General features: G+C 38.8%; 1 protein-coding gene across 1 annotated transcript in view; it reads right to left on the bottom strand.

Moving 5' to 3' along the window:
- Nucleotides 1-1,538: 1,538 nt before the first annotated feature.
- Nucleotides 1,539-26,265, bottom strand: part of LOC111759222 (zinc finger protein 596-like) — an 89,056-nt gene continuing 64,329 nt past the window's right edge. Inside the window, exons 7-10 of the mRNA XM_058277308.2 lie at nucleotides 6,019-6,145; nucleotides 5,058-5,150; nucleotides 4,451-4,542; nucleotides 1,539-3,991 (exon numbers count right to left, since the gene is read on the bottom strand). Of these exons, the coding sequence (XP_058133291.1) occupies nucleotides 2,795-3,991; nucleotides 4,451-4,542; nucleotides 5,058-5,150; nucleotides 6,019-6,052 (1,416 nt within the window). The 5' untranslated portion in view covers nucleotides 6,053-6,145 and the 3' untranslated portion in view covers nucleotides 1,539-2,794. The remainder of the gene's footprint in view (nucleotides 3,992-4,450; nucleotides 4,543-5,057; nucleotides 5,151-6,018; nucleotides 6,146-26,265) is intronic.

The following is a 26,265-nucleotide window of genomic DNA, read 5'->3' as shown; positions in this document are numbered from 1 at the left end:
TAACATTTTAAAAAAACAGAGACTCAGGTGACAGCCTCAACTTACCCTGGCCAGCTAACAGGATGGTGAAGAAGGTCAACCACACCAAGAAGCCAAGAGTGCCTACAATTACAAACAGGAGAATTGCATCCATCATTCATGTGGAATCTAAGCCCCCTCTTGATGTAGAGGGGGACTAGACATAACCATCCCAGGGTCCACAGGATGGAGGAATAGAGTACGGATTAGAGTGGACTGACTAGTGTTCTGCTGGGGAACTATTGTGATTAGTAATGGAAGAAATCGTAGTATTGATGTGGAGAAAGTTGCCATGGTAGCTGCTGATGGTAGGGAGAGGGAAGGAGTGATATGATGTGGGGGCATTTTCAGGATTTGGAGTTGTCCTGGGTGGTGCTGCAGGGCAGATGCTGGACACTGTGTGTCTTGCCATGGCCCACTGGGTGGACTATGGGAGAGTGTAGACTACAATGTAGACCACTGTCCATGTGGTGCAGCAGTGCTCCAAAATTTTTTCACCAGGTGCAGTGAATGTGCCATGATGATCAAAGAGGGTGTTGATGTAGGAGGAGTGGGGTGAGGGGGGTGGAGGATATATGGGGACCTATTTTTTTAATGTAACATTAAAAGAAAATAAAGAAAAAAAAATTTAAAAAATAGAGAAAATTAAAAATATTTTAAAAAAAGAATGAGATTAGGCCTTTTATCATATTGGAATTTTCCTTCTGTTTCTGTCTTTTGGAGTGTTTTTATCAAAAAGGACGCTGGATTTTGTCAAATACCTTTTCTGCATTGATTGAGATTGTCCTTCACCTTTTCCTTTAATGCATTAATGTGTTGTATTATGTTGAGTTTCTTAGGTTGAAACAGCCTTGCATACCAGGAAAAATTCCACTTGGTCATGATGTGAGGGAAAAAAAAAAAGAACATGATCTTTTCTGGGATCAACAAAAACCTTCAAACTCTCACAGCACCCATCCAAAAAGATGTTGTTGCAATACTAAATGAAGGACCTTCCATCTCTGCCTTGACATCTTGAGGACCCCTGATACTCAGTGCTGGTTCACTGATGGGTCTGCCAAACTTAAGCCAGCTAGCATTATAGATATATATATTGCATTATATATATATATATTAATGCAAATGGTGAGAGAAGAAATCCCTTTTGGTTCTCTATTTATGGTAAAACATTCTTTCAATATTACAAAAATAGGGGGGTGTAGTGGTGAGACCAAAAAATACTTCTTTTAGTTCCCATTTTAGTAGGAATGCATTCAGCAGACTTTTAAAATTATGTATGAAAATAGTTGTAAATTTTTTTTATATGTCTGCAGTGGATTTTAATTTTTCAATAAATAATGTCAAGGACAGGATTTCCAAATTCCATATACATCATAATGGTCCTGACTAAGGACCTTGTAGATTTTGGAATTTATTACCTGTTTGATTATCAAAAAGATGATTTTTTCTATGGCTTCTGGCTGGCACTCCCTACTGTGCCATTAGCAACAGAAAATGGGAGTGATCTGGACCTCTGCTTGGCTCAGTGAACTGCTGTTTGCAGGACCCTTCTACCCACTGATAAAGATTCTAGACATTGAGAAGTATTATTTCCTCTCATCCATAAACAAAGCAAAGTTATCTATTCCTCCTCTTCTAATATTTACTCACTGATCAAAAGAAATGCATATCACTGACCCATTAAAGGCAACCATATTCATTTACCCTAAAAGACTCCCAAATCACAGACCTTACAAATTCTCCTATCCCCAGATTATAACATTTCTAAGACTGATATCCATAAGAGCCCACAGCTGCCCAATCATTTTCCCAAATGCTTCAAATACTATCCCTCACATAAACACATTAACTGATTCACACAAGCTCCCAATCGTCAATAAATGACTTTCCATCGAATATATTCCATTGATTTCCATTGAATAAATTTTCTGGAAATCCACAAAAGGGTTGCATCCTCCTAGTAAAGACTTTGCCCTATCATTTCATGTTTTTGTGGTTATTCTTAGAATGAGTTTCCTTTAGGACATCAAGGCTTGTGCTTGTTTGAATGACAGTGCATGATGATTAGAGACTTCGTGTTGCACTTCTGTGGGGGTTCACTCATTTTATTTAAAGGATAACTTATAAATTAAGGTACTCTCTTATTCAGTTCAGATATAGAATAACACATATGATTTCTCTGGTTTGATTTATCAGTCAGAGTGGTAGATGAGAATTCTCCACTTTCATTACATTATATTGTGAGTTCTCTTGTGTGGTCTATCATCAAACATTCTACTATGGTCTTTGCCACATCAATAACATTCATATAGATTCTCTAATGTTTGGTTTTCTTTCAATTAACTGAAGTAGTATGGATTACTACAGAAAATTTCATATTGATTACATAGTGTTTATTCAGTATGCTTGCTCTCTGAAGGTGTAAAATCTATAGGTGAAGTCTCTTCCATATCCAAAACCTTTATAGTCTGAGGTCTTTCATTTCATCTAAGGTCAGAAAAATTACTGATGGCTTTCTCACATTGATTACATTCATAGGGATTCTCTCCAATATGAGTAATCTCATGTTGTCTGAGGTTCAAAAAATTAAAGTTTTGCCATATAGACAATATCCGTATGGTTTCTGCTGAGCATGTATTCTCTCAAGTTGCCTGAGGCAGAACTATGAGTGAAAGCTTTCCTACAGAGAAGATATTCAGTGTTTCTCTCCAGTATGAGTTGTCTCAAGATGTTGAAGAAGGGAATGGCAACTAAAGGCTTTCTTGCATAGATGACATTAATAGGGTTTCTCTTGAGTGTGAGCTCTCTCATGCATTCGAAGATTAGAACTTTGACTAAAGGTTTTCCCACACAGATGACATTCATGGGGTTTTTCTCCTGTGTGAGTTCTCTCATGCCTTCGGAGATTAGAACTTTGACTGAAGGCTTTTCCACACAGATGACATTCATGGGGTTTCTCACCAGTGTGAGTTCTCTCATGGTTTCGAAGATAAGAACTTTGACTGAAGGCTTTCCCACATAGCTGGCATTCATGGGGTTTCTCTCCAGTATGTGTTCTCTCATGCTTTCTAAGATCAGAATATTGACTGAAGGTTTTCCCACAGAAATGACATTCATAGGGTTTCTCTCCAGTGTGAGTTGTCTCATGTTGTCGAAGATGGGAATGTCGATGGAAAGCTTTACCACATAGATGACATTCATAGGGTTTCTCTCCAGTGTGAGTTCTCTCATGTTGTTTAAAGTTAGAGCAATCAATGAAGGCTTTCCCACAAAGATGGCATTTATAGGGTTTCTCTCCAGTGTGATTTCTCTTATGTGTTTTAAGATGAAAACTTTGACTGAAAGCTTTGCCACAGAGATGACATTCATGGGGTTTCTCCCCAGTGTGAGCTCTCTCATGTCTTTGAAGATAAGAACTTTGATTGAAGGCTTTCCCACAAAGATGGCATTCATAGGGTTTCTCTCCAGTGTGGGTTCTTTCATGTGTTCGAAGATGAGAACTTTGACTGAAAGCTTTGCCACACAGATGACATTCATAGGGTTTCTCTCCTGTATGAATTCTCTCATGTTCTCGAAGATAAGAACTTTGACTGAATTTTTTCCCACATAGATGACACTCATGAAGTTTCTTTCCAGTGTGAGTTGTCTCATGTCGTTGAATATGGGAATGTTGACTGAAAGCTTTTCTGCATAGATGACATTTGTGGAGTTTCTCTTCAATGTGAATTCCATTGTATTCCCTAAGGCCAGAGCATTTTATAAAGACTTTAACACATTGATGATATGGATATAATTTACTTCGAGTGTGTTGACTAGAAGATGAATGATCACTGAAGACTTTTCCAAGTGGTATGGTGAAATCTGTTTTCTTTTTCATGGAAATTAATGCATGTTGAGCCCCTGTGGATCTGGAAGTGGAATCATCTTGCAAATAATTACATTTAATTGAATTCCTCTGTATGTAGGATCTCTGCTGTGTGGAGTTAGATGAGAGACTGTTAATGATTTGCCCATAAACATATTTTTTTTTCATTTCTCTACATATGAATTCTAAACTAATCCTCAAGTGATACTCTCCAATTAAAATATTTCCCTTGTTAGTTTTATATACACATTATTCTCCATGAACAGAGATTTTCTCTATTGTAGCTATAGAGAATATATAGATATTCTCTATTATAGCTGCAGAAGTATCTGATCAATTTTGAACTTCATGATGTTTCAAGATTATATTTGGGAGCCATTTTTATGTAGCCATCTTAATTTTGGGTTAGAGATTTTTGTCCAGGTTATTTTTCCCCTTTCATAGATTTTTGGTGGATTAGTACTCAATCTGAACATTAATTACAGTTAGGTGACTGCACCGAATTCCAAATTCATTCCATCCCCAGGTATATATTTGGAAAACTAGGGTTCACATAATGAAACTTACCAATGAAATGGTGTTAGAAGTACCTTTCCTGCAGGAAGGCTGAGCGAACATCATTTCTATCATTTCTTGAGTTTTAAAGGCACTTTTCCTTCCTGTAATAATTGGAAAAAACATAGTAAATTGTTCAAGTAACAATAGTGGAATGAACATGTTGAAAAATTCCAAGTATCCTGTCAATATGTTTCAAACATTCCCACATATTTGGGAAAGAATCTCAAATTAATGAACACTCTAGGCAGAAGGAAACATTATAGGACATTACAATCAGAAAAGATCTTCAGGATTGAAATAGAAAAATAGGAAGGAATTGGGATGTTTGGGAGGTAAAAAAGAGGGAAAATCTTCTAAGAGTAGGACTAGGACAAAGATAATTATGTGAAAGTTTAAGTATAATAGCAAATGAATATCCCTTTCCCAAAGTAAAACACACTTGAGTAGAGATTGGGAAGTGTATGAAATAATGACCATATATGGAAATTTCCTTAATATCCTTACCCACATTTCAGATATCATAACTCACTTAAGGAAACTTCAAGTTGATGTTTTCAAGCACTTACACTGTATCTTATGAGGCCCCTTTCTACTGATGTACAGGTACTAAGCTCACCTGGACTTTGGTTTGGGGGAAGTCCTATACCTTCTCTCCACACTTCCCCTTGATCAAATGGGGAGAGCACATTTGATTTGCTGTCCTGATAACCTGTTTGTAGGAAAAAAGTATACCTGAATTTTGAGTTGTGTTAATAACAGTAAACTATCTTCAAGTCCATGACAGGTAACCAAAGATTTAGGTAAGCATTAAAAGTCAATAGTGCAACAGTACGTTGATCAAAGAACATTGACAACATTTTAACAGGAAAGATGTTACCCTTGACCTTGTGTCCATTGCACTGGGGACCCACAGTTGCTACTGCACATGCACATGCACATGAGAGACTGCAGAAACCTATATATTCTAAAAAGGGAGACATTCTTTTATTATTCTATTATTATGCTTATAAAAGAAGAATTCTATTATTGTGCTAAAAATTAGCCAGTAATCATAAACTCCACACAATGATCAAAATTCTATGAGAAAGGATATATGTGGTGGTTTTACTACTGTTTTGAAGACTCAGCACAGCACTCAGAGCAGAGTACTTATTTCAAAACAGTCACTTATTTTTTCATTAAAAATTTTTTCATTGATTTCTCAACACTGCCTTGAATGTTGGAAATTGAGATTCAATAAAAAAATTAAGTTCTATTTCAGAAGATTAATTTCTATTGGGAGAAAATAGATTTAAGTAAAAAAGTGAGGAAACATTTCATTTAGGCAGTCGTACAAACTATAAAATGAGATAAAATATTAAAATACAAAAAATAATATTAACATTAGAGAATTTAATGATTACACACCAATATGGAGAAACTGATCTAAATATTTGAACAAGTAGATGGAGATGATATATGCTAAATATATAGGTAGATAGTAGATGAATCAATTAAATAGATGTAGATAGTAGATGAATAAGTAGATGGTAGATAGAGATGGTTATATATAGATGATAATTTTTGAAGAGACTTACCCACTGAGATAAGATGGCTGATATTCTCTACCATCACATCTCTGAAAAGCTTTCTCTGGGATGTGTCTAGGAGGTCCCACTCTTCTTCAGTGAAGTCTACAATCACATCTTTGAAGGTCACTAACTCCTAAAATATCACAGAAATTTGGGTTCACAAAGGGCCATCCTATGCATGTCCTGAGTGTGAAGCTCAAAATGACAGCACTGACGAAGAAGAAACTGTATATTAAGCACAAAATGTTTAGAGTCACAGTGCAGAATTGCAACCTGCCTTTTGGATGCATTTACATATACATACAATCTCAGAATATGTAAAACTCCATTGTAAAGGAATATCACATTGTATGTGGTGTTATATCCACCTGGATATTTCTCAGTAAATTTGTAATTATGACTTCCTGATGTTGATTATACATCTTGAACTTGACCATCCATAACTAAAACACTTGTTTCTACCAATTTCAAGTAAATCAACAGACTTATCATAAGGCAAACAATATCCATGATATGTCACTTTTAAACAGCGTGTATGGTTAGACTACTGCCTATATATATGACCTCATTTTCCTCTCATTTATAAAATCATTTAACAATCAGTTACGCATATTGACAGATTCAATCTGCTAATGTGTGAAGTACTGTCTATCTAAATTCAATTCATAGAAATATTAGGAACGCAGTATTAACACACAGGATAACATGGATGAATCTTGAAGAACTTATGTTGAGTGATGTAAGCCAGTCCCTGAAGGACAAATATTATGCGACCTCACTGATATGACTTAAGCAAACTGAGCAGAATCACAGAGCTCGAGTCTGGAAGATAAGTTGAGACAGAAAGTAAGTGAAGTAGGGTGAGCGATGCCCACCTGGGCAAAATCTATGATAAGGTGGAAGGGTGTGTTTGGGCAGTGGATGGCCATGGGAGTGGTGCAGTGATGTGATTGCAGTTGTCAGTGCTGGTCTGTGAGTTGAAGTGGGGTGGAGGTTTGGGTTGTACTATCCATGGAACTAGAGGAAGGGTTGAAGGAAGGAGCAGGTCAGCTCTGGGGATATGCAGGTGTGGCAGTTTAAGATTATGAATTACTGAAAAAAGAGATTATGTTTATAAACTGGTCTATTCCTCTCGGCATGATAACCCTTCAACTGAATGAGATTTAGCTGAGATGTTTTTGATTAAATTGTTAAGATTAGGGCAAGAAGAAAGAAAGAAGGTTGAATCTTCACAGACATTGCCTGCCATCTTGCTTCAACATGTGGCAAATGACTTTGGGTAAGAAAGTACCTCTTATGGTACCTTGAGTTGGACTCTAGGGCCTTATGACTGTAAATTTCAACCCCAAATAAATACCCTTTATAAAATCCAACAGAGTTCTGATATTTTGCATCAGCAACCCTTTGGCAGACTAATACAGAATTTGGTACCAGTAGAGTGGGGTCATGTTTTTGTTAAGACACAATGGTGGATATTCTTTTGACAAATATGGCAGGAGAGGGCTACTGGTGTAGGGAGTCAGGTGTGGGGGATATGTGGAATAGGACATACTTGGGGCATGCCTCTACAAAATATGTGTTTATCAAGTCATAGTGTGTTATTTTAGTGGGTGACTACCCATACAATAATGAAGAAATTATCAAACTCCCATCCTGGGGAGTACTGCCATGCTCTCAATTAGAGGGATAAGAATCCCTCAACAACATAGGTAGTGCCTAATAAAAAAAAAAAAAAAAAAAAAACAGACCGATATGTCAAGCATGCAGTATAATCGCAAGTTAACAATGAAACTTATTTTTCACCAATTGAAACTTAGTGGTTACCATAGGTTCCAAGGAGATGGGGACAGAAGACTAAAATAGATGAAACATAGGGTTTATTTAGGGCATTAGAATTATTCTGCATAATCTTGCAATAATGGATACAGGTCACTTCAAATTTCATCAAAACCTTTAAAATTACATGGTCCAAAATGTAAACCATTATGCAAACCATAGACTAAGGTTAATAGCAATGATTCAATATTTGTACATCAATTGTAGCAAATATAACATCCACAGTTAAAATGTTATTAATAAGGGAGAGTGGGAAAGAGGGAAGGTGTTGGGTATATGGGAATCCCTTATATTTTCTATGTGACTTTTCTGTAACTTACAGGTTCTTTTAAGTTAAATGAAAAAATAAGACACTGGGGGACCATATGGAAGAAAATATCTCTATGTATACAAGTTAACAGATCTTATAGTGACTAAAGAATTCATGTATTAAATTTTTTTTTACTTTATTTCAATTTTTTTTCTTTTTGTATTTTATTATTTTTAAATTATTATTTTATTTTCTTACCAATTTTATTTGGCTATTATTTTGGCTTTTTCAAAAGGCTTTAGATTACAGAAGTCTCACAAGTATGGCAGGGGAAGATCATTGGTGTGGGGTGTCAGTGATGGGGGGATGTATGAGGAGAGGTGCACATGGGACATGCCTCTAAAAGATGTGAATATGTTCAAGTGCTCATGGGGCATTGTCTCGGTGGGTGGAGACCAGCACATTAACTGAAAGAAAATTGAAATCCCATCCTGGGTAGTCCTGTTATATTCTCGAATAGAATAGCAGGAATCCCCTGAGTACATGGGCAGTGTCTTGTAAAGGAAAACAGACCATTACACCAGGCCCTTCATAGTGATTATTGTACATATGAACCTTTTCTTGTGAAATTGAAACTTAACTTAGTTATGTATTGCTTAAGAGTTACCTCCTGAAAGCCTCCTTGTTGTCCAAATGTGGCCTCTCTCTAAGCCAAACTCAGCATATAAATGCATTAACTTCCCCCTAGTGTGGGACACAACACCTGGGGATAAGCCTCCCTGGCACTGAGGGACTATTACCAAGTGCCAATTAGTAATGCATTTGGAAAAAGACCTTGGCTAAAAGGGGAAATATTAAATACAAATGAGTTTTATGGCTAAGAGATTTCAAAGTGAGTCAGGAGGTCATTGCAGAGATTATGCTTATGCGTGTCTCAGCAGGATCTCACTGAGCACAACAGTAAACTGCTTCAAACACTGTGGGTACTGAAGATTAGAGAGACATCCACTATCTAGACCCTATAAGCAGGGCAGACAAGCTCAGATATTCAGCACCCTTTCAGTGGGCCTTACTTTGGAATTTAGGCTTCCCAGGGTAACAGAGTTAGGCTTATTTAGAGACCCTGCACATGGCTCTTCTGCCTCTTTTATTTGAACCTATAGTTAGCACTATAATTGTTAAATATATGTCTCACAGACTTACATCTTTGGTCTGTTCATGTGCTGGCTGACCCATGAATCTCAGCAGAGTTGCAACATTTACTCTCCATTTCACTGAACTCACTCAAGGCAACTAACAAGGAGATGATGATAAAGGTCATCACAAGGAACAGAGAGTGTCTGCAAACTGCAAGTAAGATAGTTCGATCCATCTGACCCATGAGATCTAAGCTCCCTGTCAATTAGAAACAGGAAAAAAAAAAAAAAAAAAAAAGAAACAGAATGGGCATCACCATCCTAAAATCCTCAAGATTGGGGAATGAATAGTGGACTAAAGTACACATTATTATTCTATTATAGACTTACTATTTTAGCAATGGAATAACTTTCTCAATAATGCTAAGGCAGTGGCCACCAGAGGTTCTGAAGGGAGGGAGAGAGAAGAATAGTTATAACATTGGGGCAATTTGGGACATTGGAATTGTCCTGTATGACACCTCAATGGCAGATTCAGGCCATTATACATTTTCTCATAACCTATAAAATTGTGTGGGGCAGAGTGTAAACTACAATGTAAACTATGGGTAATAGCAATGCTTCAATATGTGTTCATGAATTGTAACAAATATACCACACTAAATGAAAGATGTTGTTAATATAGGAAAATGTGGGAGGGGGAGCATGTAGGGCATATGAGAATCCCTTATATTTTTTATGTAACATTTACATAATTTAAAGCTTCCTTGAAAATAAAAATAAATAAAAGAACTATTATTCATTACAACTACAGGGAACTTTGGAGAAATTTACAGAATTCTGCAGAACTGAAGAGGTTTCATACAGAACCCAGGGTCAGTAAGTGCTGCCTCCCTCATCTCTACCTAACAAGGCATCCATTATCAGAAAGAAATACAGATGGTTGAGGATAACAGGCCATGTGTTCCTGAGACTGTTGCACTGAAAAATGACATTTGCCCATTCCTGTGGTAAGATACCTCCCATTCTCAACATTTTCTGGGGCCTACAAACACCAGTTTTCATTTTCTCTCTTGTATCTTCATCTTATCTATCTGTTAAACACTGAAAGAAGCCCCAAGAGAGTGTCTAGTCTATCAAAATCTTCAAAAATTTCACTGAGTCATAAAATTTATTCTACCTGGTATACTCCTCCTGGATGCACAGACACAATTAAGATAAAAATAGGTCATATTCATTGCATTCATTTATAAAATTACAATAAAGTTGACTTATAGTTGGGAACAACAGTGGTTAGAATTTGAATTTTCTTTTTTTAATATTTCAAAACATAAAATATTTTCCATCAAAACTTTAAGAAAATTAAAATTGGGGAAAATAAAGATACTATTCTCCATTTCCTTTAATTTACCAACCTCCTCGTTCACTTCTGCCAACAATGCACAGCCCTACACCCCAGTATCTGTAATTGTGAATTGATTGAATGCACCTGTTGAAACCTCACCATCCACCTATTAACTTCTACTCTTATCCATCTCTATCACCTCTGTTCACTGCTTGCCTAAGCCAATTTTAGGAACCAACATGATCCAGGTGTGCATTAGTTCTCCAATGAGGCTATGGGCTGGATGAGAAAAGAAAACATCTCTTATCTCTTCAGGGAATATACAGTCTTAATAGAGGCTTGAGCAATCTAAGGTAATGGTTAGAGAGAATATTTCTGGATGAGACTCTAAATTACCACAATTTTTCTACGGTCCTGTAAGAATAATTGAAGCTTAGATCCTTGAATAGCTCCTGAATGCACATGGAATATTCTTGCCAAAAGAAGAAACCTGACTATTTTATGGCAAAAGAGGTGCAATTTCATTTCAAGAATTTCTCACTCACCTGTGGTTGCATTGTCAATAAATCAGATGACAATTTTTTTTTTCCTCTGGAGTTTCACTCACAACCAGACAACAGTAGGTGAGTAAAGCTGAGGATGTAGAAAGAAGCTTCAGACTCAATTCTTGACCTTGACTTCCAGACCCAACTATCATGAATCCCAAACCCTTCACCTGGGAGTAACACCATCCCAATCAAAAGGAAGATGAAGTAAGCTTCATGATACATAGGGATAGGATTCTCCTCTCCCAGGGTCAAAATGTGAGAAGTCTTGGCTTCTCTGACTAATAAAGACGGTAGAGATATATTCATTTTACATATAAGAACATGAAGACCACTGAACTGTATTAATTAATTAGCCCATGATTTTCAGAGATTTTCAATTCTATCCCTTATTTCAAATCATAAGGATTCCTGACCTAAGTCATCTGGAATTAGGTCTCTACCACCAGAGAAAGTAGTCTGGACTTTCTCAGGTGTAATTTTCTTGATTTTGCACTAACATTGGTCTCCAACATCTATACCTCTCTTCTGGATTCTCATTCACTTCCTACTCTTCCCTAAACATGACCTTCTGGATATACTTGCTCTAAATGATCTTGGTTCTTCCACTGTGATGTCTAACAATTTAACTCAAAACTGAGTTCTAGATCTCATTCCCATGGATTTGGAAATCAATCAAGAAAACTAAGAATATATTTTATCATGTGGTTGATCAACCAGAAGGGATCAATAGCTCCCATAATGCTAATCTTGACATGATCCTGCATCAAAAATAACAGAACTGTATGGGTCACTAAGCCATTGTCATGTTCCATAATCCTCACAGTATTAGTATGGACTAAAAGGGTCAGGGAGGGAATAGATGGAAGGAGAATGGCTTTAAGAGGAAAACCATGGAAGTAGAGGTCTGGAATAAAGACATCTCCTTGGGCCAAGAGAGGGAGCCCCCCATGTGCACAGAGAACCCCAATTTAAGATAGCCTTTGCCCTTCCTGTAGATTTTATAACAACTCTACTATTTCTTCAGTTCACTCATTTAATCTTTCATTATATATTTCCTTATTTGTTTATTCTCTCGCTGGTCTAACTGAATAAAAATTCCCTAAATTGTAATATTAGTTGAATTTCCCTTTGAAAATTATCAGTGAATCCTAAATCCAGAGATATTGTACTTCCATAATAACTTAATCTGACCTCAGAAGTCCAGTGTCCAACTGCCTATAGACAAATTAAATACCTTTTGATTTTAAAAGTTAAAAAAAAAAAAAAAAACTTTTACCAAATAATTGTGGACCCTCCTGCCTGGTTAATATTCTCTCACTTACTCACCAGAACCCAGACTGAGAAGGCAAAGATCAATGTCTTAATGAGGCCATTTTCACCACACTCTGAGGTTCTGAGCTTCTTTCTCTTAGAAAAGGCACCATTTCAATGGTTAAGTCTCTTTTATCTCATTTATAACTTCATCAGTCATATAATCTAAAACCCACACCTTAACTAACTAAGATGACTGTCAAGATAAATCTAATCAGGACTTGGCTTCTTTAATACAATATTTTTCCTCAAATTTGATGTATTATGTAGATGTAATTAAGGAAAACAATTTTTGTCATTGAATTCCTTCTTAAAGTCTCAAAATCAAACTTTCTGTCTTTTCCAAGAGGCCCTACCATTTTATGGAATTTGGGTGTGCTGGGTAAGTAGTCTAGAATATCTATGGAAGAAGATTCCTATTAATCTGTATTTCTAAGAGGACTTATACTCTACCAATATCTCCTCAGGCTGTAGGCATCAGTATGAGATTACATATGTTGAAAAATATGTGCAGAAAAATCATATTCAATGAAAAATATTTTCATTGTTCTAGAATATATATATTTTACTAACAGGTGAAGGGAATATCATCCTATATATATTTTTTCATGTTGGATCTAGATTATGTTCTAAGAACTGCAAAACCTTCCAGCTTTCTAAAAATTATGGATTTTAAAAAATAAATGATCAAGTTTCATCATTATTTTCCTATGAATAAGATGGATTTATAACTACTTTTTAAAATTAAAGTTATAAAAATTGCCAGACATATTTGGAGATATAGAAGAACAGATTATTACTGTAGTAAAATCAAGGACTATATTTCCATTTTAGGGACAGATATTTATACACAAAGAAATTTTTGTTTTTTTCTTTTTTAATTCCCTCTTCTAAAATTTAGAAATATTGCATTGTTTTTAAATTTTTGTAGCACAAAATTTAAGTAATCCATTATTCCATTTTCATGGTGTAGCAGATTGACACTGATGAATTCCTAAAGGAAATATTAGATTATGCTTGTAATCTGATCTATACCTGGGCATGATTGAGTTATGACTAGGGTGGGGACTCACAGATAAAAGGCATAGCAAAAAACAGAGTTGAGGGCTTTAATGTTGGAGTTTGATGCTGAAGACTTAAGCTGAAGCCCCAGCAAGTAAACTCACAGAGGAAAGAGAAGCCAGCCCCAGGAAGAAAGGAACCTTGAACTCGGAGAAAAGCAAGCCCCAGGAACATAGGAACCCAGGAAGCCTGAACCCTCACAGACGTAGGCAGCCATTTTGCTCCAAATAGACTTTGGTGAGGAAAGAAACTTATGCTTTAAAGCCTGGTATCTGTGAGCTCCTACCCCAAATAAATATCCTTTATAAAAACCAACCAATTTCTGGTATTTTGCATTGACACCCCTTTGGCTGACTAATACCCATGGTTTTCTTGAATAGCCCAACGTGTTTTCAGTCTGTTTTCTTAACAACACTCTTGAAGGAAATAACTATCTCTTTTTTTCACAAATATGTATATGTTTTAGGTTAACTATGAGTTAGGGCATGGAGCCAAACTAGCGGGTAAAACAGAGTCTGGCCATATGAGTTTAAGAGCACTTCACAAGAGTCAATTTAAAGGAAAAATTTGCAAGGTTACTTTGCATATATAATCTACATTTATTTCATTTTTAGAGATGGAATATCTCCTTAATAAATACCAATATTTTGAATGAAGAATAGCTCCGAATTTTCTTTAGTGAGCCACTAGACAGGTATGTTTATTCAACAGGTTTGGATTGTTAAAGAAAAGAAAGATTTTCAAACGATGTGATTTCATTTATGTTACTGAGAAAACTCTGAGAATCTCAGTTTAGAATTTTTACTCAGGTCTGGAACTCAGATATGACTTCTATAAGGATAGATGAAGAGAAACCATAAAAAGAGCCAAGGAAAACAAAAAACAAAAACAAAAACAAAATGAAAAACAAAAAACAACAGCAATTAGAGTGAATAATCATAAAAAAAGAAAAAGGAATAAGAAAAAAGAAAAAAAGAAAAAAAAAGGTGGAATAACTTTTTTAAAGAAATGAGAAAAAAAACAAACAAACTGGAAACATGAGATTAGAAGCCAGAAAATGAAGACCAAATAGGAGGTAGAATGAAAGAAAAACAAACAAAAAAGGGAAAAATTAAAGATAGAAAATAAAATAAGGAGAAAAAAGAAGGAAGGAAAGAAGAAAACAAGAGGTAAAAAAAAAAAAAATAGGCCTCCCTCTCAGGCCACCAGCAACCATCTCAGGCTGCCAGTGCTCACCAATCAATCACTCTGCAGTCTGCCCTCTATAAGTAAGGTACCCAGGTGCAGAGAAAAAAAGAATAAAGGAAAAAAATAAAAATTAAAATTAAAAAAAGTCAATCTAAGTTTCCTGTCCTGAGTCTGCTTGACACATTCCTCCTCCACCCCTAGGGAGCCGGCTGGATACCTGACAACTCACTGGATTGCTCTCTGGATCCCTCCTCTTCCAGGCTGCTTGGGCACCTTATAGCTCGAGGGCTACCTCTCCCTGCACCCCTTTTCCTCAGGCTGGTTGAGCTTCTGATGGCTTGCCTTCTGGCCTCTCTTGGTCCCCCCTTCCCTCAGGTTAGTATCATTTTTGGCAGCTTCCCAGCTGCTTCTCCTGGCTCCCATCTCTCTTGGGCTGGCAGGGACCTGTCCATCCATGCCGTCACTGACTTCAGTTCCTTTCTCTCACAGAGAAGGTGGGTGTGGCAGCCCACCGGATCAGCTGCCCCCTTCTCTCCCTGGATCCACTTCAGTACCTGCTGGCATCTTTTCTTTACCTAGGAACAACCTGGGATCTGGCCCATTCACCCTATCCCTCTTTCCCCCAAATCTCTCTCCCCTGAGCCAGCTAGCTGGGTGTCAGCCCCCACAACTGTTTGCCCCACAGCTCCCCCATCCCATGAGCCTGCTGAGCACTGGGATGTACCCCTGGTTGTCTGTTGATATTCCTCACTCTTGGAGCCAGCTTAGGACTGGTCTTCCAACCAACTCACTTTCCCAGCTTCCCTCTCCCTTTGAGCTGACTGTCCTGGCTTCCCTCTCCCCCATAAAGTACGTCTCCCCACTCTCTAGCTTCCCTCTCTGATTGCCCTGTGGTTCCATGGCTTCCCTACCACCAGGTAACTTTTTGCTATTTCTGGAGGAGCAGTGCAGTCTGCTATTCCCTATTCTGTCATCTTGGATCTCTCCTTTATAAATATAGATGACAAATAATGTCAAAAGAATGGAGTATATTGCCTAGGTAGAAAGAAATAATGGGGTTGAGTTTTGAGGAGTTTCAACATTTAATGTTTCAGAAAGAGCTTACATAGAAAGTGAACCCAGAAATAATCCAAGAGAGTGTGTGACGTAGGACACAGAGGGATTATAGGAGAAAATCAAGGAATTTTGGGGGGAATCTTGTAAGATGAAGAGGCTTTCAGATGGTTCATTAAAGCATAGGTAATGAGCCATTCAAGGGTAGTGAATGTATGTGGAGAAGATGTAAACCATATCAGAATGCATTGAGGAATGAGTGGGAAGTGAGGATAAAACTATTAATTGCTGTTCTTTGGAAAAGCATGGCCTCAACTGGCAAGAGTTAAAGTAACTGGGAATGAAAACTCACATACCTATAAAATTTAAATATTTTAAGATAGTACTTTGATATTAAAAAATTTGTGGAAATTCATAGCATTAATAACTGGTAAGGGGGTTAGGCCATCTCACATTTCATCTATTGGGGAATTCCCAAGAATCTAAAAAATAAGATGGGACATTGAATTAAACTTAATTATAAAGCAAGTTCAACAGAAAAGCAGCACTTTGCCCCTCTACCAAAGTTTAGAACTGTTAATCTATTTTTTTTTCCTACGGGAAAACTTATTTGCATATCCTTTGGGAAAACACTTAATAAATCTAATGAGTGATCCATTCCAGGGAACGAACCCTAATTACAAAGATAGCACAGTTACTAAACATAATCAGGGTTTCAAAGAGATGCATCTTGTTGATTGGATTTACAAAATCATTAAAAAGTTAAACTCTTCTTATAAAGTTGGAAAACAGAGATATATAGCTTTTGAGAAAGATGATTGAAAGCCTACTTAATTAATTCAATAAATACTTTGCAGATCATTCTATATAACAGGAAATCTTCAAAGTCTGGAAATTCAAAAGGAACCAGATACGCCGGGTCTATAAGGACAAAGAATATAATTCCCTAGAGGAAGGCTGGAATTAAAAGTAAAGTGAAGATGAAGAAATATGAAAATTTGTGATCAACACCAATGTTGTGACAAAAAAAGTGAAACAGGTTGTGGAAGAGGTGGTTGTTAGGGGGAGACCACATAGTGGTCTCTAGGACATGTTAAAATTGTTACTGATAACTCTTCTAAGATAAAATGAGAAGCCTGTTTAATAACTTTATTTTGTAGGGCAAAAATTAATATTCAAGTACCTGACATAGAGTACTGCATAAGTCTACATAAGTTAATGATTTTTTACAAATAATTTGAATTTATAATTGAGTGGAATTGAAGGATTTAAATTTTATAAATTTCTTAACTTTAGTGTTTTTTTAATCTGAATATGGTTGCAAATATTACTAGAAAAACATTGTGAGATATATAAACCTACACTAATGTGTATGTGAAAGTACTTTTCCTTCTATTAAAAAAAAATGCAATTTTTGTGCTTATGACTATTTGCATATTTAAACTGACATTTCCAAAATTGCATTGTGTCATCTAAGGGAATGGATTGCAAAAGACTCTACATAATGAAATCTCCTGAGAATTTCAACACATTCTAATGCCTGGGTCCTCTCAACTCAGCTCCAGGTTTAATTGTTCCTGGGTGTTCCCTGGCTGTTGTAAGTTTGAAAACTCAGGGTATAATTCCATTAGGCATCAAAGTTTGAGAACAAATTTTCTAAATAACCCAAGACCCCCAAAAGGGCCGTGGTACTTCTGTGGTAGGTAGATCTTCAGCATGAGCATGTGTGGGAGCTCTATAGAGAAGCAAAATAAAGGGACTTATCCCAGACTATGGAAACAGGGTTTGCATTTTAACAAGACACCAGGGGATTCATACATACATTGAACAATGACCAGCAATGGTTCCCAATTCACTTCAACAATCCATGTCAAATTTCATAAAACCTGTGTCTAACAATGAGGATACTGCCACTGTCTCATACCATTCATAGTCATAGTCAAATCAATCTCTGAGGAAAAGGGAAAACACAGCCATTGTAAAGAAAGATTATCCCAGGGATTCTGACTACATAGTAATAATTAGGTATCCTGAGTTTGGTGCTAAGCTCCCAGTTTCCCAGTCTTTCCCCTGCTTTGGATTTTGGCTCAAATAAAGTATCATTTGTTGAAAATACTGAATAGAGCCAAGATTAGGGGGACAGACAGGAAGTTGTTCTGTTTTTCACACTTTCAAATGTAACAGTTTCTAAATATTTTAACTAGTCTTTTGTGGAAATCTCCAAGTTTTTATTACATGCATTTATTTTTAAATTAATTTTTCAACAAATACTTAACATATTAACATTTTTGGAGCTCATATAGCAAATCAGCCAAGCCCAATACTTTGAAAGTAATTATATCACAATTTTAGTTAAATTATTTCATTGTTTTCATCATTGTCCAAATAATATTTATTGCTAAGTTTGGCTGTGTATAAATTTCTTGCTTGAAAAATTTTCTTGTTTTATAATGTTTCATTTCCTTTGAATCTAACATGTATGATTACATCCACATCCTGACACTTTCAACAATGCTGCTATTAACACTGGCGTACAGATATCTGTCTTGGACCATGCTTTAATTATTTTGGTTTATACCTAGAATTGGGATTGCTGTGTCAATTAGTATTCCATATACAACTTCCTTAAGAACCAACAAACTATTTCCATACAGTAGCTCCATAATCTCACATTTCCATCAATAATGTTCTAAAATTTCCATTTCCCTGTTTTCTCCCCAGTCCTTGTCACTTTCCATTTTTCAGTAATAGTCATCTTAGTGGGTGTGAGATGGTATCTTACTGTGGCTATGATTTGCATCTCCCAATGGCCAATGATCTGTACATCCTTTATGGATAAATGTTGAATTCAAGTTCTTTGCTCATTTTAATAGTGAACACTTCAGAAATCCTTCTCAATTCAATGAATTTTTTTCTTCTATTTTCTTTCTGGTTACCACAGGACTTAAATTTACCATCATAAGTCCATAAAAATCTCATCTGTTTTCATACCAATTTAACTTCAACATCACACACATGCTATGTCCCTCTATCCTTCCAATGTTAGGCAGTTATAGTAAAAATTTACCTATTTATATATTATAAACCTGAATCCACTGATTTGTCATTACTTTTTATACATTTGTATTTTAGAGCCTGTATCGTGTAAATTGTGAAACTATAATCCCCCAACCCCTGAAAAACAATAGTAATGTCACTTATGTATATTGTTTCCTTTACTGGAGATTTTTCCTTATTCATGCAACTTCAATATATTTTCTACTATTCTTCCCTTTAACCTGAAGAACTTCCTTTAGCATTTCTTGTCAAGATGGTAAAGAGGTGGCAAACTCCCACAAATTTTATTTAAGTGGAAATGTATTGATTATCCCACAATTTTTGTCCAATTTTGATTTTTATAAATTAATTTTATTTTGCTTATTAGAGAAGTTATGGGTTTAGAGAACAATCATTCATAAAATACAGAGTTCAAATGTATCACCTTATTATTATGACCTTGCATTAGTGTTGTAGAATTCTTGCAATTCATAAAAATATATTTTAAAAAGTGTACCATTAACTATAGTCCATCATTTACAATAGGTTTCCCAGATTCTGTTGTACAGAGTAACATACATAAAATCTATAATTTCCCCTTTTAACAACATGCAAATGTATAATTTAGTGCTGCTAATTACATTCACAATGTTGTAATATTTTCTATCCATTACCAAAACTTTACATTCAACCCAAATAGAAATGTTATAAAATTTGAGCCTTAACACCCCATTCCCTACCATTACCCAAGTCCATGGTAAACCATATTCTATATTCTGATTTATGATATTTCTTATTCTAATTAAGTGAGATTATTACATTTATCCTTTTTTGTCTGACTTATTTTAATCACCGTGATGTCTTCAGTATTCACCTAATCCATGTTGTCGCATGTATCATGATTTCATTCCTTTTTATAACTGAATTGTATTCCTTTGCATATATTTATCACATTTTAGTGATCCTTTCATCAGTAAAGGAAACTTGGATTGCCTCCGTATGTTAGCACTTGAGAATAATGCTGCTATAACTTTTGGTGTTATGTCTCTTCAAACTCTGCTTTTATTTTATTTTTTTGTATATACCCTGTAGTGGGATTGCAGGGTCATATAGTAATTCTATACTTAACTTTTCGAAACTGTCAACTTCTCTTCCACAGTAGCTGGACCAATTCACATTCCCACCAATAATGCATAAGCTTCCCTATTTCTCTACATCCTTTCTAACACTTAATTTTCTGGATTTTCTTAAAAGTAGTCATTCTAGTGAGTGTGAAATGAAATCACATTGTGGTTTTTATTTGCAATACCCTAACTGTAAATGATGTTGAGCATATTTTAATGGCCTTTTTGGTCATTTGTACATATCCTTTAAAGAAATGTCTGTTCCAATATTTTATCCATATTTAAAAGGGTTGTTTTTCTTTTTCTTGACAAGTTGAAGAATTTAAAAAATATATTCTGGATATTAAACCCTGATTAGTATAGCAGTTTGAGATTAGTTTAAGAAGCCCAAAAAGAGAAAGATTATGTTTTTAAGTGAATCTATTCTTGTGGATACTGCTTTCAGTGTAGGTTTTCTGTGATGGTTTGAAGTTGGATGGACCCCAGAAAATCTTAAAGTTCTTAAAGCTGGTCCATTCCTGTGGGTATAAGCCTGTCATGGATGGGACTTTTTGACGAGGTTACTTCATTTAAGGGTCTCTTCATTAGGTTACTTTAGTAAGGTGTGGCCCAGGGTGGGTCTTAATCCTTTTACTGGAGTCCTTTATACGAACATGAAGTTAGTACTGGTAGCACTTCAGCAAACTAAAACAATTGGTTATATGGCTTCCTAATATTTTCTCCTCTTGGATAGGTTGTCTTTCTACTTTTGTGATAAAGACCTTTGACGCATGAAATTTTAAAATTTTGGTGAGATCCAGTGTATCAATTTTTTTCTTTCTTCCTTGCATGTGCATTAGGTTTAAAGACTAAGAAACCATTACCTAAAAATATCTTAAAGATATTTCCCATGCTTTCTTCCAGGAGTTTCAAAGTTCTGTTTCTTACATTTAAGGCACTGATCCACTTTGAGTTTATTTTTGTCTAAGGAGTGAGATCCAGTATCCCCAGCACCATTTGTTGAATAAACTATTCCTTCCCCCAAGGTGGGCTTAGGCTTCTTGTCAAAAATCAGTTGGCCATAAATTTTAGGATTGATTTCTTATCTCCCATTTGAATTCCACTGGTCTACATGTCTGTCACTGTGCCAGTGCCATGATGTTTGATAAAATTTTTTCTGATCAGGAAGGGTAGTAGTTTGATATAGTCATTAATTCCAAAAATAGATATTGGATTATGTTTGTAAACTGGTCTGTACTTGGGCATGATTGAGTTATGATTAGGGCTTTGATTGGACCATGTCAGAAGTGTCTTGAGTCCCTGCCCCTTGGTGAGTGGGGACTCACTAATGAAAGGTATGGCAAAGGACAGAGCTGGAACTTTTTGATGCTGGGATTTTTAATGTTGGAGTTTGATGAAGTTTTAAGCTGGAGTCCCAGGAAGTAAGCACACAGAGGAAAGAGAAGAAAGTCCCAGGAAGAGAGAAATACTGAGCCCAGAAGGAAGCAAACCCTGGGAAGAGAGGAACCCAGGAAGCCTGAACCCTGGCAGGTGTGGGCAGCCATCTTGCTCCAACATGTGGAAATAGACTTTGGTGAGTGAAGTTGATATAGCCTGTGCATTAAATCAAAAGTACCTAGTCTCCAAGATGGCCAGATAAGTAATATAGGCCCTACAGTCTTTGAATGTTCAGAAGGGATGTGAGACTGAGTGTGTATTCAGGGCTGCCTCCAGACAATGTGGAGCTATGCTAATCCAAACTGGCTTGGATGTGGAGAATATGTAACTCACCTGGAGGAAATAACCTATCTGATACTAAGATCTGAAGAACCTAACCAAAGGTCTGTTTACCATCACTGTTAGTCTTCCTAATCCTATATCCTCTGTATAAAAGGGTCTGGAAAAGGCTGTTCGGGGCTTGGTTTTTATTAGGACAAGAGTCCGCCGAGCCCGGCTGGTCGAAATAAACCAACTTCCTTCTCGGTATTCTCGTGTCCTGGCTTTCGAAACCGCGCATACCCGAATTTCTCGACTACATTTCTGGCGACTCCGGTGGGACGCGCTGAGAAGGTCAGAGGCGGCAACAGTTGTTTGCCCCTACCGGACGTCTCCGGGGAGGCCGGGAGGGCCCGGGCGAAGCCCAGCCCTGGGCACCCCTGGACACCTCATTTGAGTCCAGAAAGAGGTTGCAGTTTTCACTGGAGCCCTTCCGGAGGAGCCGGGGACACCGGGAGGTTTGAGAGACCCTGAGAACGAAGCAAGGAGCTCCACACGTCGGATTGGTAAGACCCCCAGGGGCATAGTGCAGGGAAGGCCTAATTCTGAAATTAGGAGGGAGTCTGATCAACTCTCAAAGAGGAGGCCTAGTACTCCTGAGAATACAGGAGGAAGCCGTCTCCTCTCCAGGTCCGAGGAAAGGAAAGGGGGGTGGTTGTGTGCGTGTGCTTGTGGCGACTGAGTGAGACGCGGAAAATTGCTTCTGCGGCGCGAGTGCGGAGTCCCGATCCGCGGTTCCATGGCGACCTCATACGATCAAGGGCGGTCTGGGGGGTCCCTGCAAAGGGACCCTCTTCCATATCGGGGGCTTATACCGATCCGCTAAGGTTAAGAGGCCCTGAAAGTTCCCGCGAGGGACGCGGCCAGAGACGGACAAAGTGAAAGGCTTGAGTGACTGTTGTACACCGTGGGCACAGGGTGGAAATGGGAAACACACACAGTAAAATCCCGTTAGGATGTATGCTAGAAAACTTCCCCCGTGCATTCCAGGGAGATATGTACGGCATAAGGTTTCAGCCAGGAAAGCTTAGGATGCTTTGTGAGTTAGAATGGCCAACTTTCGGCATGGGCTGGCCCCAGGAGGGCACTTTGGATCCCCGGATCATCCATAAAGTCCACGACGCAGTGACTGGAAATCCAGGGCATCCAGACCAATTCCCCTACGTTGATGCTTGGGAAAATGCTGTGAGCCAAAACCCGCCTTTGTTAAGGAAGTGCATGACTAAGGAAGCTAGAATTTGCTTAATACAGAAACGGAGGAGTGCTGTCCCAGGGACCAAACCAAACAATCACCATGCAAAGGGCACAGAGGAAGTGCGTCCCAAGTCCAGTGCTAATCCGCCCGTTTTGAAAGGGCCTGATGAATTTGAATTTCCACCGCCTTATGCAATGACTCCCGCCCCGGCAGTACTAAGGAATGAAAATGAGCTAGTCTCCCTAAGCAGTGACCCACAGTCGTCATCCGCACAGGGAAGTGCGATGTCCGCACCATCCCCGCTGCTGCTTTTGTCACCACCCCGGCCTCTGCTTTTGTCACCATCAGAGAGGGCACCTATACTATCCCCACAGTTGCCTTTATTGCCATCTGCACCTGAGAGCCCTACGCCATCTCCACAGCAGTTTTTACCGTCTCCGCAGCAGTCTTTGGCACCTTCTGCAAGGAAAAATGCAGACCAGCTGCTTTTACAGCCGGTTGCCCCTGGCAACACCGCTGCAGCGCTGCTGGTCAGTCAGGGAGGAGACTCTAAGAGATTGCAGCTCAAACCACAGGGAGCCCCGGGGGCAGAGGGAGCAAGGGAGAAGGCTGCCTTCCAGTTCCCACTCCGTGAAACCCGGGCCCCAATCTTTTACGATGCAGATGGCCAGGTTCAGGGGGGAAGCTGGACATTTATCTATCAGCCCTTTACGACAACAGTTCTCTTTAACTGGAAAAGCCACACCCCACCATTTTCGGAGAAGCCTCAGGCCATGACAGACCTTTTCCAGTCCATCATACAGACCCACAGACCCACCTGGGCTGATTGTAAACAACTTATAATGACTTTATTGAACTTTGAGGAGAGAATGTGGGTCACGCAGGGAGCGCTAACCTGGCTTAGAGAGCACCCACCTGAGGGAACTTTGGACAGTGATCAATATGCCCACTTGCAGTTCCCAGAGGAGGACCCCCTGTGGGATCCAAATAGCGCCACAGGGCTCAATCGACTAGAGACATTCCATAGGGCATTAGTTGAAGGATTCAAGGTGGGGAGCCACAAGGCAGTGAATATGGCAAAGACCAGTCAAATTCTACAGGCTCTAGATGAGAGTCCTGCTCAATTCTATGAGAGACTGTGTGAGGCATTCCGTGTATACACGCCCTTTAACCCAGATGCTCCTAAGAGCCAAACAATGGTAAATGCAGAATTTGTTGCCCAGTCACAGGCTGATATTCGGAGAAAGCTGCAGAAATTAGATGGGTTTGCTGGAATGAATATCTCATGGAAGTAGCTACTAAGGTTTATGTCAACCGTGATGAAGAAATAAAAAGGGAGGAAATTAGGAAGATGAGGAAAAAGGCAGATTTTCTGGCGGCAGCCATAGTGGAAAAGTCCATTCCTGTGACAAGGAAGGTAACTTGGCGAGCCCCAGCCCCAAGGAGAGGGAAGGGCCCACGTCTAGGGCGAAATCAGTGTGCATACTGCAAGGAGGATGGACACTGGAAGCAAGAGTGTCCTAGCTGGCCACTTGACCCGGCCTCTGCAGCCAAAGCATTAGCCAGAAAGGCCAGTGGGGTATCACAACCCAAACGCTGGGACCGTAAAGGTTCAGAGAAGAAACCTGCAAATCAGATCATTGGGCTGGCAGGAATGGAGGACTCTGATAGAGATTATTAGGACAGACCGGGCTCCTATTCCCTTGGTCCTGAGGAGCCTATGGTCGGAGTTCAAATTGGGGGCCGCACCATACAGATGATGGTTGACACTGGGGCTCAACATTCTGTAATGACCAAGCCAGTTGGGCCTCTATCAAAAAGGCAAGCCACTATCGTAGGGGCAACTGGCAAATGTGCCCAACGGCCTTTCCTTCAAGCCAGGACCTGCAACATTGGGGGAAGGGAAGTCACTCAGGAATTCCTCTATCTTCCGGAGTGCCCAGTCCCCCTCCTGGGTCGAGACCTGCTGTCAAAACTACAGGCTCAAATTACCTTTAGTGCCACAGGGCAATCCACACTGAAATTGGGGCCACAAGACCCTCCGAAGGTAGCGCTAACCCTTCCTCTGCAGGAGGAATGGAGACTGTTTTGCCTCAGTGAGACTGGCCAATCCATGGTCATGCAGCTCCCCTTTGAAGATGTGCCTGAAGTATGCACAGAGGGTAACCCAATGGGGATGGCACATGACATTTCTCCAATTATTACTGAAATAAAGCCTACAGCCAGTCCAGTAAGCACAAGGCAGTATCCAGTTCCACGCGAAGTGCAAGAAAGGGTCCAGCTACATATTCAGAGATTGCTGAGTGAGGGCATATTGAAGCCGTGCCAGTCTCCATGGAACACCCCACTCTTCCCAGTTAAAAAGCCAGATGGAGATTACCGCCCAGTCCAGGATTTACGAGCAGTTAATTTGGCAGTAGTAGCCCTTCATTCTGCAGTTTCTAATCCTTATACTCTGCTCAGCTTAATACCTGCATCGGCAATCTACTTTTCATGCCTAGATCTTAAGGATGCTTTCTTCTGCATTAGGGTAGCACCAAGGAGTCAGCCGATTTTTGCCTTTACCTGGGAAAATCCAAATTCAGGTGAAAAGCAGCAGCTGACATGGACTCGATTGCCTCAGGGATTTAAAAATGCATCCACTATTTTTGGACAGGCCCTGGCCAGCGATCTCAAATCCTTTAAGGCAGAAAGCCATAACTGTTTTCTTCTCCAGTATGTAGATGACCTCATTCTCGGAAGTTCCACCTGTCAGGACTGTGCTGGTGGAACCCATGCTCTTTTAAAACATCTACAGCAGAAGGGCTATCGGGTGTCTAAGAAAAAGGCCCAGATCTGCCTACCTCAGGTCAAATATCTAGGTTACAGAATAACACAGGGGCGCCATGAATTAGGACTTGAGAGAAAGGAAGCGATCTGTAGTCTGCCTGAGCCCAATTCTCGCCGGAAGCTGTGAGAGTTCCTAGGGGCAGCTGGATTCTGCCGCAATTGGATCCCCAATTTTGGGGTTCTCATGCGCCCTTTATATGAAGCCACAAAGGGGGGAGATAGGGATCCCCTGCTCTGGGAAAGCCCACAGAAAAATGCTTTCACTGCTCTCAAACAAGCTCTAATGGAAGCACTGAGTCTCGGACTTCCGGACCTCAGTAAGCCGTTCTACCTCTATGTTCACAACCACCAAAGCATAGCAGTAGGAGTACTCACTCAATACCTCGGTTCCTGGCAAAGACCTGTAGCGTATTTATCTAAACAACTGGACACTGTAGCCCAGGGATGGCCTTCATGCTTGCAAGCTGTAGCGGCTGCAGCCATGCTTACAGTAGAAGCTATAAAATTGACTCTTGGGCAGCCTAATTGTCCGGGTTCCACATGCAGTAGTCACAATCTTAGAAGCCAAAGGAACACATTGGCTTA

The sequence above is a fragment of the Dasypus novemcinctus genome, chromosome 16 (genome assembly GCF_030445035.2).
Source record: "Dasypus novemcinctus isolate mDasNov1 chromosome 16, mDasNov1.1.hap2, whole genome shotgun sequence".
In the NCBI taxonomy this organism is placed as follows: Eukaryota; Metazoa; Chordata; class Mammalia; order Cingulata; family Dasypodidae; genus Dasypus; species Dasypus novemcinctus.
The sequence above is the reverse complement of the archived record's forward strand: the minus strand, read 5'-3'. Positions and strand labels throughout refer to the sequence as shown.